This window comes from Octodon degus, unplaced genomic scaffold, assembly GCF_000260255.1.
Source record: "Octodon degus isolate 3935 unplaced genomic scaffold, OctDeg1.0 scaffold00104, whole genome shotgun sequence".
Lineage (NCBI taxonomy): Eukaryota > Metazoa > Chordata > Mammalia > Rodentia > Octodontidae > Octodon > Octodon degus.
This window is the reverse complement of record NW_004524680.1, coordinates 6,924,333-6,937,895: the sequence shown is the minus strand read 5'-3', so window position 1 is coordinate 6,937,895 and position 13,563 is coordinate 6,924,333. Positions and strand designations below refer to the sequence as shown.

The following is a 13,563-nucleotide window of genomic DNA, read 5'->3' as shown; positions in this document are numbered from 1 at the left end:
TTTAATACTGTGTTTATTAGGCTTCTGTGTACTAAGTGAACTGTTATTCAAAATAAATTACTTTAAACATTCCAAACAGATACAAAGAAAAAAATATAAGGTTTGAGATAAGAAGGTAAATTATTTAGTCATCAGACTATACCAGAATCTGAGATGGACAAAGTGGTTTGACTTCAAGGCCCAAGACACTGTGGACAAGACTCCTGTGTCCCAGCACAGGACTATTTTACAGCTTTTATGGAATTAAAACATAGAACAAGTGGTAAACAGAAGCTGGAAAGCCAAGCCAGGCATGATGGCTCATGCCCGTATCCCAGAACTTGGGAAGTTGAGGCAGAAGGAAGGCTATGAGTTGAGACTAGCCAGGATTGAATGCTGAGTTCAATATCAGCCTATACTACATAGCAAGATCCTGCCTCAAAAACAAAGAACATGCAGGGCCTTAGATGTAGGATGTTCACACTTTTCTGTGGTTAACTATGCATCTTCTATTTTCACTAAAATGGTAATATTCTAGTTTTCTCACTGCCTTGCTCAAAGCAATACCTCTCCACCAGTGATGTGATTTTCCTTATCTGCAGAGTGGCTTGACTGATGTACCTTTAGCTCTACCAATATGTAATAGAACTGTGTGATAAATAGGTTTACATTCATTTCTAGTGTGCGATAGATAGGTTACTTTTACACAGCAGACCAAGAAAATAAGTTTTCAGGCATCATAGCAAAAAACAAAACAACCAACTGTTCCAATATTCAAACAGTTCTTTGTGTTAAGAGATTGCTGAATATTTTTCAAAAAGTTGTTTTCAGCTAAATATCAAATAGTTATAAAATAAAAAAAAAAGCTTATTATTCCTTGACTTTCCAGAAAAAGGACATTGGATCATTCATGAATGTGTATGAAAATGCTATCTTATTAAAAGTAATAAGTATATAAAGCCTTTTTAGTCTAAGGAAAACATTTAGGTTAGGGTAACTATCCAAAACCTTCCAGCCCAGCTCAACACAGGCCCTGTAAGGGGTGTAGCCACCTTCCTCAGTGGGAGGAGACATGAGGAAGCCTTGAAGGTGGGTGACAACAAGGTTTGAGCATGACACTGGCTAGTCTCACCAAGGAAACAAAAGCATGTAACATGCTTCTCATACAAAAGCTACCAGAAGTTCTGCCAAGAAGACAGAAAATGTACAATCTGAACAACAACAAAAGGAATACTCTTGTCAGGTGAAAAGAGACTCATTTTTGAAGCAAAAAGCAAAGCACCAAAGGCCTAGTTTCATGTTTTAATCCTGACTAATCGTTAGTGAGATCTCTGATACTAACAAAAAAAAAATCCTCTTCACAGCCAGATGTCCAATGATACTGAGGGAAGGTAAAGAGGAACAGGAAGAAGATCATTTTACAATAATATTTGCTCGAGTTTTCAACAGCCTCTATTTAAAATGCAGATTAGGGAAATTGACGCATAGGATGACAATCTGGAGAGGAGAAGCAAGCAAGAACAGGTCAGATTTCTCTAATCTTAGAGTAACCAGATCACAGGAAATAGCTGCCTACATCACAGAGAAATCCCACAGTTGGGGTGGGGACCTCAGCTACCTTGGGCGGTGCTTCATCAGATCCTCCAGAATCCCAGGAAACTGTGGCCTGTCTTCTCGATTCCATCCTCATCCGTTCTTCTTGCTGGGCTTTCTCTTCCTCCAGGATTGTGCTAGAGAGACAACACATTGTGTTAATGAGGGCTGACAGCCAGAGCAGCACACACAAGAGCCCACTTAAGTCATCCAAGCAGTACCAGCTGGCTTCCAGGAGAAAATGCCCAAAAGGCAAGATTTATATACAGGGGAAGGAGGATTATGCTTCTAACTCTACATATGACTCTACAACAGCTTTGGTGCAGCAGACAAGTCATTTTAAAGTGCTATTACAGGTAAGAAAAATACAGTTGGGAAGAAAAAGAGAGGCTGCTGAAAATGAAGGACGGACAGATAAAACATTTGTATGCTACCGTTTATTTTAAGCAGAATAGAAGGACCCTGAGAAATCTCTAACAGCCCTTCATCAAGCGTCTACATGTCTGAGGCAGATTGCACTAACACAGGCTCTTACAACTGTGAATTCCCCAGCACATTATGTGACCAACTAGCAACCTGGCATATAATTTTCCTAACTTGCCCAGCTCAATCTTCCAATCTAACTTTCAGCTTAACCAGTATTTCACCCACCAGGAAAACAAGGAAGAATGCAACAACATTAAAAGTGGTTCTGAAAATACTGTTTGTTCCAAGTGGGAAGCATCACACTTACCACTGCCGGGCTGCTCAGAAGCTATGGAAAGTCCCACACATTGCTGTGGCCGCCACCAATGCCTCCACAGCAACTGCGGGACAGCGTCTTACTCCTGGCTGCTTGCCATCATACAAACTCCCTTGAGTGCAGCCAGACAAGACTCAGAACTATGTCCTATTCCTCACAGATTCCCTAAGGCTCAGTGGGCAACAGATCTTTGAAATTTTCATCCTAAGCGCAGCAATCAGCTCTTGATTACATGCCTGCAACTCAGAGTTCTAATAATGAATCTCATTCAAGTTCCTGGCCCCCTGGCAGACAGAATGCAGTAAATAACCACCCAGAATTACTCAGGAAAGAGTGACATCAGCCACATAGACTCTTTCTAATCTAGGAATTTGCTTGACTGTTTAAAAAGACATTCCTGCTGGGCTGGAGGCTACAGCTTGATAGCTCTCACAGTCACCTTCCAAAGCAGGAAAAGACAAATTCATTTCATAACTGCTCTGAGTCAGCAAAGCATCAGATGGTTTGCTACAGATGTGAAGGGCAATTTTTTCCCCCAAAGGAAAGGAATGGTCTCAAAGAAATAATGATGCTATCATTTTAAAGAAAAGTTTTTGGTCTTAAGAGCCCAACCCTTCCTCAAAGACTGGTTTCCCTTTCACTCCAGTTAGATGACTGTGGCTGAGCAAAGAACTGTCAAGCAACTATAACAATACATAAGGACTTCTTGGTGCAGCCTCACAAGACAGGGAGGACACATGTTCAGCACCACAACTGCTGGGCACCTGGCCTGTGTATCAGGCACAGTGAGCCTGCTGAGGTAAGCCTGTATAGGCAGAGGCCAGGGGACGTCTGGGGAAGGAGCACAGGGCACTGAGCGGCCTCCTCTATCATACTCTCCAATCAGAAAAGCACTCACCCTGAGCTGGGTGAGGATTAAAGGAGCATGTGCTATATTGACAATTACCTATAAACTATTTCTAAGGGCACATGTGCTCTGGGATGCTCACTCAGCAAACACTTGACAACTTTCTGTTCAGTACAGAATGCAGTTTTTAAGGTGCTCTGATTAAGGCCAAAAGAAGTTAAAAAACAAACCAACCCTGAAACATAGTACAACTAACAGCATGGAGGAGGGAGAAAAGGGCTCTGGGGACTGGCCCCAGTGCTGTCCTAGGCACTGGGGTATGCTAAGGAAGATTTCCAATTGGTTATAACAAGAAAACAATTGGAGGGCATAAGTAGCACATGACTGAAGCACTGATTTATTTTCACGGAAATAAATACACACTTAAGTATTTGCTGAGTGAAAAAGTACTGTGGAATGTGGGTAAAGCACATGCATTACTATGACCCATTAAACATGTGACTGAGCTGCGAAGAGTTAGACCTCATCAGTGATAAAGAGAAAAATAGCAAGACATAGTGAAGAAAGCTGGGGTCTGAGTCAGAACAAGGTCAGGTTCAAGTTCTGCCACAGACAGGCTATGCCCAGAGAAGTCAATTCCTCCATGTTTTACCCACAACACGAGTTATCTACTTCGCCAACTATATAAAGGCTGAATGCTTCCCTAACTATCTATAGTGAATGGTTGACTGCCTTCTAACTACTGACCTTGAAGGATTGTTAAAAAGATTAACATGAAATTTAGACAATGCATAATGAGCTCTGAAAACAAGGAGATTCTTAAAAATGGTGCATCCAGGAACTTATCAAACAATGTCTTTCATAGCTGATAGCTACCATTTCTATGAATGCATTCAAATGGATTAAAATTTAATTAGAATTTGAGGTACACAGAATAAAGCATGCCTTTTTGCAAATCCATCTAATTTCCTACTGACATGTTTGTGAAACAACTTACAACTGCCTATTAGAACAGTCACAGATATACAATGCCTCTGAACTTGACAAATACAAACACACAACCACTATTAGGAACAGCTGCATTGGTCCTAATGTTTCTTCAGGAGAAATCTGGAAGGGGCACGTTAAATTCCTAAATCATAGAACCCAGGCAGACCAGACCTCGAAGGCTATTATAAGAGGGCAGAAACAGCTGTTCTTTAAAGCTGACATGACTATCATGGCTTCAAAGAATGAAACAAGAGTTCTTTCTTCATTTGCTGTGCTGTTCTGCATCTATGAAGTTCCTGGATGCACCAAGCTCTCTACTGCCTCTTGCATAAACTCCTTTGCTTTGAAAACCTTTCTAGGTCCTACCCATATTGCCACTACTTACATTTGAATGTCCAATAGTATTTCCTCCATAAAGTCCTCCTATGAAGCTGCCAACTCTCTTCAGGCTAAGTTACCACTGCTCTCTTCTTCAATCTCAAGGAACTAGTGCTTACCACAGTGTAATTTCTGTCAAAAAGCACTATGAACTCCATTTGCCCGACTGACTTCTATAATACAAGGCCCATTTTCACAGGACTTATCACACACATTAGTAAATGACAAAAGAAAGGGTGAATGAAGCTCTAGGGTACAGAGGGTTCGCTGACCAGTAGGGAAGAGCACACCCACGAGCAATCAGCATTCACGACTGGGCACTCAGACTACTTTCTTTGAGATGGTCACTGGGACTGGAGTACACTGTAGATCATAGAGAAGTCCTATTGGCCCCAGAGAGGTCTATATCCCCAATTAGGAGGTTCTTAGGACTCTGCTCTAAAGCAAACAGACTCCAAATCTCAACGTTTTATGATTTGAACTGAAAAGTCTATAAAAATCAAGGGGAAAAATATACTTTAAAAATGTCCTTTGTTCCCATTCTTCAGATAATAAAAATACTGTGTAGGCACTATGAGACACTAAGTGGAACATCACTTTTAGGTAGTGGAAACTCAGTGGCAAATAGGTTCCATTAGGCCATTTTATATTCCACGAGTTATTTTGTGAAATGAATCACCCTGATCATAAGGCTACTGTTCTCCAAAAGCCAACAAAAATATCCTTCACAGTCCTTTGCCACAGGAGACCCTTTTAGGCCTCACCTGCCTAGACTCTTCTGCCTATGGTCACCTTCCCCTTTTCTTGAGTTTCTGAATCTTCCTTTTAGCCTTTAATCACGTAATGCCATGTTGTGGGATTTGGACTGCAAGATTTTTTTTTTTTTTTAATGTATTTACCACAGCGTCTACAGGGTCTCATCACACAGATTGTACTTGTAGTAATCTTCCTGTTTTCAGCCTCCCAAATGCAGGGATTACAGGCCTGCCCAGTCTCAGTTGCTGTGTCAGTGTGCCCTGGGGGCAGGGCCAGCACAGCATACTGGGGATTGAACCCTGTTCCCTGTGCCTGCCTAAGCAGGCGCTTTAACTGCTGAGCTATCTGGCCGGCCCATGGACTCCAAGTTTTGTATGGTTGTCAGATACAAATCAATTCCTTTTGTCACTAAATAGCATCTGTGTAGTAGAGACACTTCAATATTTCTTTAATTGAACTTGCCAGTCTTGTGTCTCAAAGACAGTGAGGACAACTGGGAAGTGAGTTTCTGCAATCTCAATACTTCATTCTCATACCAAAAATAGCATGTCAAAATGTTTCTGAGAAACCAAAATTTGTTCAGAGTAGCCAAAAATATAAATAACTCATAATATAATCTGTTTTAACAATGGAAGGCTAGTCCATAGATGGAGTAAGAGGGTACAAGGAGACACTGGCTGAGTCCTTCTCCCTGAGCTGCTTAAGAGCCAGGGTAACAAAGTAGAATGTGTAGTGTCAGAGGTCACACTGAAGCATACTTTCCCAAACTCCCAGTATTTTTAGTAGCAGTGCATTCCATTTGAAAGTGTTTAGATGTCTCATGTGAACTGGCAATGAGCCTGCATGTGTTTTTCTAGAATTGTGGTTTCCAAATCTCAAACTTGGAAATAGATGTAACAGTAAAAGCTGAGACATGTTATTGAACAAACAAGAGCATACATAATAATTTATGTCTGCTTATCTAATTTAGGGGAAATCCTGAAGAAGAGAATGGAGAACTTCATTTAATGTTTTCTCTATTTCTCTTAGTTTAAAAGAAAAAGCCATCAAAGTAGCCAATTCACAATGGACACACAAACTTGTGAGAAGTGCTGATTTTCTTCTTTTCCTCTGCAACATTCACTGTGAAACTTGGTTTCAGAACTCCATGGGCTAGCATAGAGAAGTCTAAGCTTCCCTTCCAGAATAAGAAAGGTGATTTCACTTATAAGGCATTTTGATGGAGAGCAAGGTATTCCTTGTCTTCAATTTTGAGCTAAGAAATAAAAACCTCAATCAAAGATAAGCTTTAGAACAGAAAACACTGCCAGAGGTTGAACAGCTGATGTTCCAGTCACTGGTGCTGTACCAGAGGAAAGGGCAGCAGAGGGAGGTTGCATCTGTTGTGCTGCGCAGCCACAGGGTTCTTCCCTGCCGATCTAGCCCTCATTCACAAGTAAAACCATCTTCCTTCCTACTTGTTAAAAGTGGAAAAATGAAATATATGGGGAAAACTGAAAAAAACCAAGACAAAACAAAAAAACCAAACTGAAAACACTTTGCAGTAAATGGCTGGTTTTATACTTTTACATGCCTGGTAGCCACTAAGAAATAAAGGTGTTTATTTCATTTCCGGAGCATCTGTCAAGAATATGATATGAACTCTTCTCCTTGGCATTATAAAACTTTAAAAATATACAATACACTTTTTGGTTTATTTAATATTGGGAGGAAATCTCTTTTAAAGGGACTATAATGTGATCTTTAAAAGGAATGACTTCATAGAATTTTCTTTGGATGTGTAATAAGTCTGGGTTTGTAGTGACTCAGGCTAACCTGGAAAATACCCAGAGAAAGAACAGCTATGAATCTGAGGGAAAAGAGGAAACAGGCTCGTTCTGGCAAGTTCATGGGGATACTAGCTTTGAAACAAGATCTCTTATATTACTCAATATTGCCTCACTGCAAAAGAATAGAACTGACTTTATTAACAAACCCCTGGTGTCTGCAGAAAACAGGTTTCCAGGCTTAAGAAGGGCTGGGGAAGGTACAGAGGGGGTGAGGTGAACTGGAAGGCTAACTACCAGTCAGCATGGTACAGCTGTATCCCCTGCTTATCCTACCAAAAGGTGTAGTGCATTGGACACCAACCTCCAGCAATACATGGTAATCACATTTTTGTCTTTATTTATGCTGTATCTTGGCCTGCTGGAAATAAGTGCTGCTGTTTGGATACCATTGCAAAATTATTATTTTTTTTTTTTAAAAAAAGCAATTTCTATTAAAATCTTACTTTTTTTCTGTGTTTAGGACAGGATTTACAAGGTCTCACTATATAGACTGGACTTGTAGTGATTCATTTTGAGATTCCTAAGCACTGGGATTACAGGTGTGTGCCACCATTTCGTCTCAATCGCCATTTCAGTGTGCCCTGCAGGTGGGGCTGGGACAGCAAGCTGGGGATTGAGCCCTGGTTGCTGCGCTCTGCCTAAGCAGGTGCTTTGGTCCACTAAGCTATCAGGCCGGCCCTTTAAAATGTTACTTTAAATGGTGACTTTTTTCTATTTCTTGCATGTGTGATACCTATTCTTAAACTAAAACTCTGGCTGACTGACTATAAACACCGAATGTAAGAAATGATTGCGTGACAACTTAGAAGAATCAACAGCAGCCAGACCTGGGAGGGACCTGACATCAGGAGAAAATTTGGCAATGAGTAGCACCTATTTTTTAGTGGCCATTAGCTAGAAAGCATGCCTCAGTCTTAATTTTTTTTTGGTACAAGGGATCAAACTCAGGACCTTGCGCTTGCCAAGCAGGCAATTATGCTGGTGAGCTGTCTCCTGGGCCCAGTCTTACTAACTTGAAGACTGAGTTTGTAGCAACCAGAACTGGTAGAAAATGAAGAGGAAATTCTAGAAAAAGAAAGCCAGGAAGGGAATGTCTCAGTTTTTGAATATAACTGTGTCCAAATACCTGGGTGATCCTGGAACCACAACACCAAGCAACCTAGCTAAGGCTGAAAGGACTGAATATAGTTCTGATCTGCTGCCTACAACAGGAAGAATTTCCAGTGTAGGATTAGCAAAGTTAACTGCTTGCTCAAGCCACAACCATCTGAATGTAGCATTTATGCAACCTATTAGTCACAATATTCTTGACATAACTTAAACTTAGTTGATATACAAATGAAAATGTGACCTGCTCTCCAAAAAAACTTAAAGGAGATTGAATAAAACAGGACTGACTCTAACTTACTGTTGCCAGATCTAACTTACTGTTAGATACAGTAAGCAAGATTTAAAGGAAACACTATAGTCAAGTAAATAAAATAAAATTTAAGATGAGAGTAGTGGCCTATACCTATAACCCCAACATTCTGTGAGGCTGAGGTAGGAGGATTACAAATTTGAGCCAGCCTGGGTGACTTTGTGAAACACTGTAGCAAAATTTTAATTAAAGGAAGGAAGGAACTAAGGTAGGTCAGCCAGACTGAGGGACTGGTAATGATGCTTATTCATTCAATCCCCAGTACTGAAAAAAAATTCTTATGATGAATAGGAAATGTCAACGGAGAAATAGAACATAAAAAGGCCAAATAATTCTATAACTGAAGAATATGTGAAATAAAAATCTCTAAAGGGTAAGATGAGTGGTAGGGTAGAGAAAGATGTAAGAGTTAGGGAATTTGAAGATCAATCAATAAAAATTACCCCATGTGAAAGAGAAAAAAGGTTAGTGAAGGAGGAAGACAGGGAAGACAATAACAGCAACAAAGCTGCTAGCATTAGACTTGAAGGACACTATTGAAAGGTTTAAATATACATGCAACTGGAATCTCTAAGGGAGTAGACATGGAACTGAAACAGAAAACATTATCTGAAGAAATAATGGAAGACGTGGGATGGTGCGCTACACCTATAATCTCAGCTACTTAGAAGCTAAAGCAGGAGACTTCAAAGTTCAAGCCTGGGCAAAATAGTTTGAACTTGTTTTTTGTTTTTGTTTTTTTTTTTTTTAAAGAAAAAAAGGTAAGTTTCCCCAAATTTGTGAAACGATATTATACAGATTCAAGAGGCTGAGGAAACTCCAAGCATGATTCATACAGGGGAAACTACATCCAACACATCCTAAACTGCTGAAAACTAAAGATTGAGAAAACAGAAGCTGCCAGGGGAAAAATAATATATTACACAGAGGAATAATCATCTGAATGGCCAGTAAATTCTCCTTAGAAACAACTGAGTACAAGACAGTGGGAGGACATCTTTTACACTCATGATGGGCTATAATTCATGTCTCACTGAACTATCAGCAATACATGCACAACTGTCCCACTGGGCAGTTTAAAAAAAATAATCTTATTAGTAAAAAGACTGGTAAAGTGGTTAGATCCATTTGTTAATACCTGTGGTACAAGCTGCCCAGTGTGACAGTCATGCATGTATCATTGGTGTTTCAAGCTGGCAGGAACATGTTAAAAGTGCTAAAAGGAAAACAACAACCCTGACAACCTGGAATTGTATATGCAGTGAAATTGAGCTCAACTTATTTTGAGCTAAAATAAAACTAATGGAATTTATCACCAACAGATCTACACTCCAAGAAATGCTAACGAAGTCTATCATTCTGTGGGGCCAACACACATAAATGTCATACACACGCACAAACACATATATACATACATATGTACATATATATGACAACAAACAGTATAAAAGAATGAGGTGGTGGTAAACATAAATTCTACATCTTCATAAAGTACAACTAAAAACTATAAGTAGACAACAAAAGGTTAAAAACATACGCTGTAATCTCGTGTGAGCACTAAAAATAAAACAAAAAAGGCATTGCTAAAATGTGTATCTGAGGGAACAGAGGGGTGGGGTGGGGTGGTAGAAAATAACCTGTTAGCTTCAAATTTCCGAAAACTCTCTGTCAAGAACTCACACACTGAACACGGAAGACTTTACTTCTCTCCCCTGCCTGGGCTTTGGGTTCAGTGAATGTGGTCACTATGCCAGGTTGCTCCACCTCTCCATACAATCTCGCTTGTCCTTCTATATACTGAAGCAGGGGAGGCACTCACCAGAGCCACACATGCTTAACTTTCCAGAGGAGATAGGGACATTTGTGTGCACTCTGTTTTTTCTTAATGTTTCCAGGGTTATTGACTGTGGTGGCAAAATTTAGTGTATAGGGAGTAGGAAAAACTAAAGAAATATCCTAGGGTAAAGGGAAACAGTGATAAACAGAACTGATGGGAAGAAACTATGGCAAGTTTGATGATTTGTGGGTTTGGAGAATGAGGTTTAAAGGGTAGAGTAACTATATGGATTATAGCTGAGATGTAAACTAAGAGCTATGCAGTTCAAATGATGCTTCTGACGATGATCTGCAAGGCCATGGAAATACAACTGAGTAATTTCTATGAAATGTAAGCCAAAATATCACTTGCTTACTGCACATAAAAATAAACTGGAAGAAACTACAAAAAGGATATATATATATAAAGCTCTGACTACATAGTTGTATGAAAACCTAGGAAAGTATAAATAAAAAGTTAAGACATGATTTTTAGTGGAAACAACTTATTTATTTTTGTGGCCAGCTCAGCTCATCCTAGTAGGGGTGTGGCTGGCATGGCACGTGGTGCCGGGGATCAAACTGGGGTCTTTGTGCACTTGCCTAAGTTTGCCTAAGCAGGCACTTCAGACCACTGAGCTATCTCACCGGCCTTTTTTTTTTTTTGTAGTGGAAACAATTTAGATTTTATAAGAAATTTCCATTTAATGTAGATTCACTGTTTATTCTTTATATAGGGATGGATAAGGATGTTGCTAGCATTTTAAAGAAGTAAACAGGGAAATTGGCAACCAGATTCCTCCTTTAGATAGAGTTTAGTTAGCCCAAGAGGGTAACAAGGAGAAGGAAAATACCAGTGTGAGGAGGAATTTACTCACTACTTTTGAAAGAAATTTTGGGAGCAAATACAAAACTACTTAAAGAAATACAAAGAGAAAAAGGAAAAGCAACTACATATCATTAATCAAACCTATAGCTTCTAATTTGGACTTTGTGTTATAGGACAAATAAAAGAGTCTTGAAAACTTAAGAAAGGTATCTACAGATTTATTTTAAAGTCAGTATCTTCATAAAGCATTCTATAAAGTGTCAGACTTGCACAAGGGGTCAAAAAGATTAGTATTTGGACATCTGGATAGTAAGAATAGCTATCACTTTTAAAACACCTCCTATGTACTACGGGAGGCTATATATACGTTCTTCACTTAAACCACACAACGTCTTAGAACAGCAGTTGTAGAGGCCTCTGTTGGCACATGAGCCAAGTCATCCCAGCACTGCACCAGCCCCTGAACATTCAGGTTTAATTGCAGTGTTGACACTCTGTAATAAGTAAGTGGGATCAGGATTGCAGTTTGGGCACTTGGTTTCTGAAGGGTTCTCCATCAGTTCTTAGGAAGTAGCTGCTGGGGTATCCTCATCTTGGAAAAGAGAACAGGAAGACTTACAGGTGTTCCCTAGGGGCATTTAGTGGTGGGACAAGGACTTGAATTTAGGTCTGTTACATTCCAAAGCAAATGATCTTACAGTCATGCTATACACACAAGGACATTTACCTTACAATTAAATTCAAATAACCAACTATTCTAAAAGTAACCAACAACTGTGGATCTTCAGAAAAAGCTTTATTGTTACTAGTAGCTATGATTAGGTTGGATAAAAGTATATACAGGCATGCCAGTACACACATGTAATCAATCCCAGCACATGGAAGAAAAAGGCCAGAGGATCATCACGAGTTTGAGGCCTGCCTGAGCTACACGGTGAATTCAAGGCTAGTGAGACAAGGCCAACTCTACATGGTAGACCCTGTCCCGCTTTCCTGTCCCAAAAGTCTATGTGCCTGTTATAAACCATGTGTAACTAAGGGCTTTTTTTGAGACAAGGTCTCACTATGCAGGTTGGGCTGGCCTTGTGCTCACTTTTGTAGCCCTCAGACTGATCTTGAACACACTGTGATCCTCCTGTCTCAACCTCCTGAGTGCTGGGATTATAGGTGTGTGTCACTATGCCTGGTTACTAAAGGCATTTGGGCATTATTGTGAATCTTATTTTTATAGGAAAATAAGTAACCTGTCCAAGATCACACAGCAAGTTTCTCTTTGTAAAATTTACACAGATTTTGCTGCTACCCTGAAAGACAGGCTCACAAGTCAACTGATAATTTTCTGAGACACCTTGTAACCTCACTTGGGTATAATATCAAGATGCAGCAAGAATAAAAATGTAAGAAACCTGTACCTGCAGTCACTGTGTTAAGCTTTAGTCTATCAGATTCTCCAAGGCCTAGTACTATAAAATACAATTAGGCAGCAAAACACAACAGTATAAAGTTAAAACAATCAAAACCCCCAAAGCAAACATACACACATACCCCAATACTCTCTAGCTCCCCAAAATCTGAAAGTCCTGGGACCCTCCATGGAACAGAACTCATAGACACAGCCTGAGTCTAGTCTGCCTAAGTCACCTCTGTAGACTTGGCCTTTTCAAAACTTCCACACCTGTTTCCCACTATCTGTGGGATTAACTGGGGTCAAAGTCATAACACACAACACTCTCAGAAGGGCAAATACTTTCAAACACTTGGAAACTGTATCACCCTGAAATCATAGCCCCCTAATATTGATACCTTTTGATATTCTTCAAATAATGTAAAGAAGCAGGAACTCTGAATAATAGTGTATTCTTTCTTTTTTCTGTTAACAACATTAACAACTTGCTCTTAAGTCCAAATCCCAAGACAGCACTCTCAATGGTTTACAGGTTCCTAAGATGAAGGTGGTGGGGTACAATAGCTCTAGCTCTGTGGTTTAGGTCAACAATCTCACCACGCAGTTTCAGTATCCTCATCTATGAAATGATAGTGAAGATGTCACCTATATCTCCAAGGACTGTGATAAGCTTGTGACAGGATGCCTGACAAAACAATGTATTTGAGAACAGTTTAACTAGTAAAGCTACCTGTAGAGGACAAAGATTTGCTATCAATTCATGAAGTTCTTTCTAAAGAGTTCTGCAGTTTCTATAGTTCTTTCAGTAATAGAGAACAATCTAAAATATGCTTTCCTTTCAATTGTTATAACTTTCTATTTTTATTTCTTCTTTTACTTTTTTTTCTTTTCAAAGTTTTGATAAACATATAGCAATGAGACAGTTTCAAATCAAATCGAAAGTACAGTTTCAACAAATGATACACTGCATATATTCTTCT

The 13,563-nt window shown here is 39.6% G+C and overlaps 1 protein-coding gene across 7 annotated transcripts in view; it reads right to left on the bottom strand.

The window, feature by feature from the left end:
* Ptk2 (protein tyrosine kinase 2) overlaps window positions 1-13,563 on the bottom strand; it is a 365,697-nt gene that overhangs the window by 54,617 nt on the left and 297,517 nt on the right. For 5 of the 7 annotated variants that reach the window (XM_023723973.1, XM_023723974.1, XM_023723975.1 and 2 more), the window contains one exon: window positions 1,598-1,709. In XM_023723973.1, coding sequence (XP_023579741.1) covers window positions 1,598-1,709 — 112 coding nt within the window. Of the gene's footprint in view, window positions 1-1,597; window positions 1,710-2,305; window positions 2,510-13,563 lie in introns of those variants that run through there. The other 2 variants (XM_023723978.1, XM_023723979.1) reach the window with 2 other exon arrangements.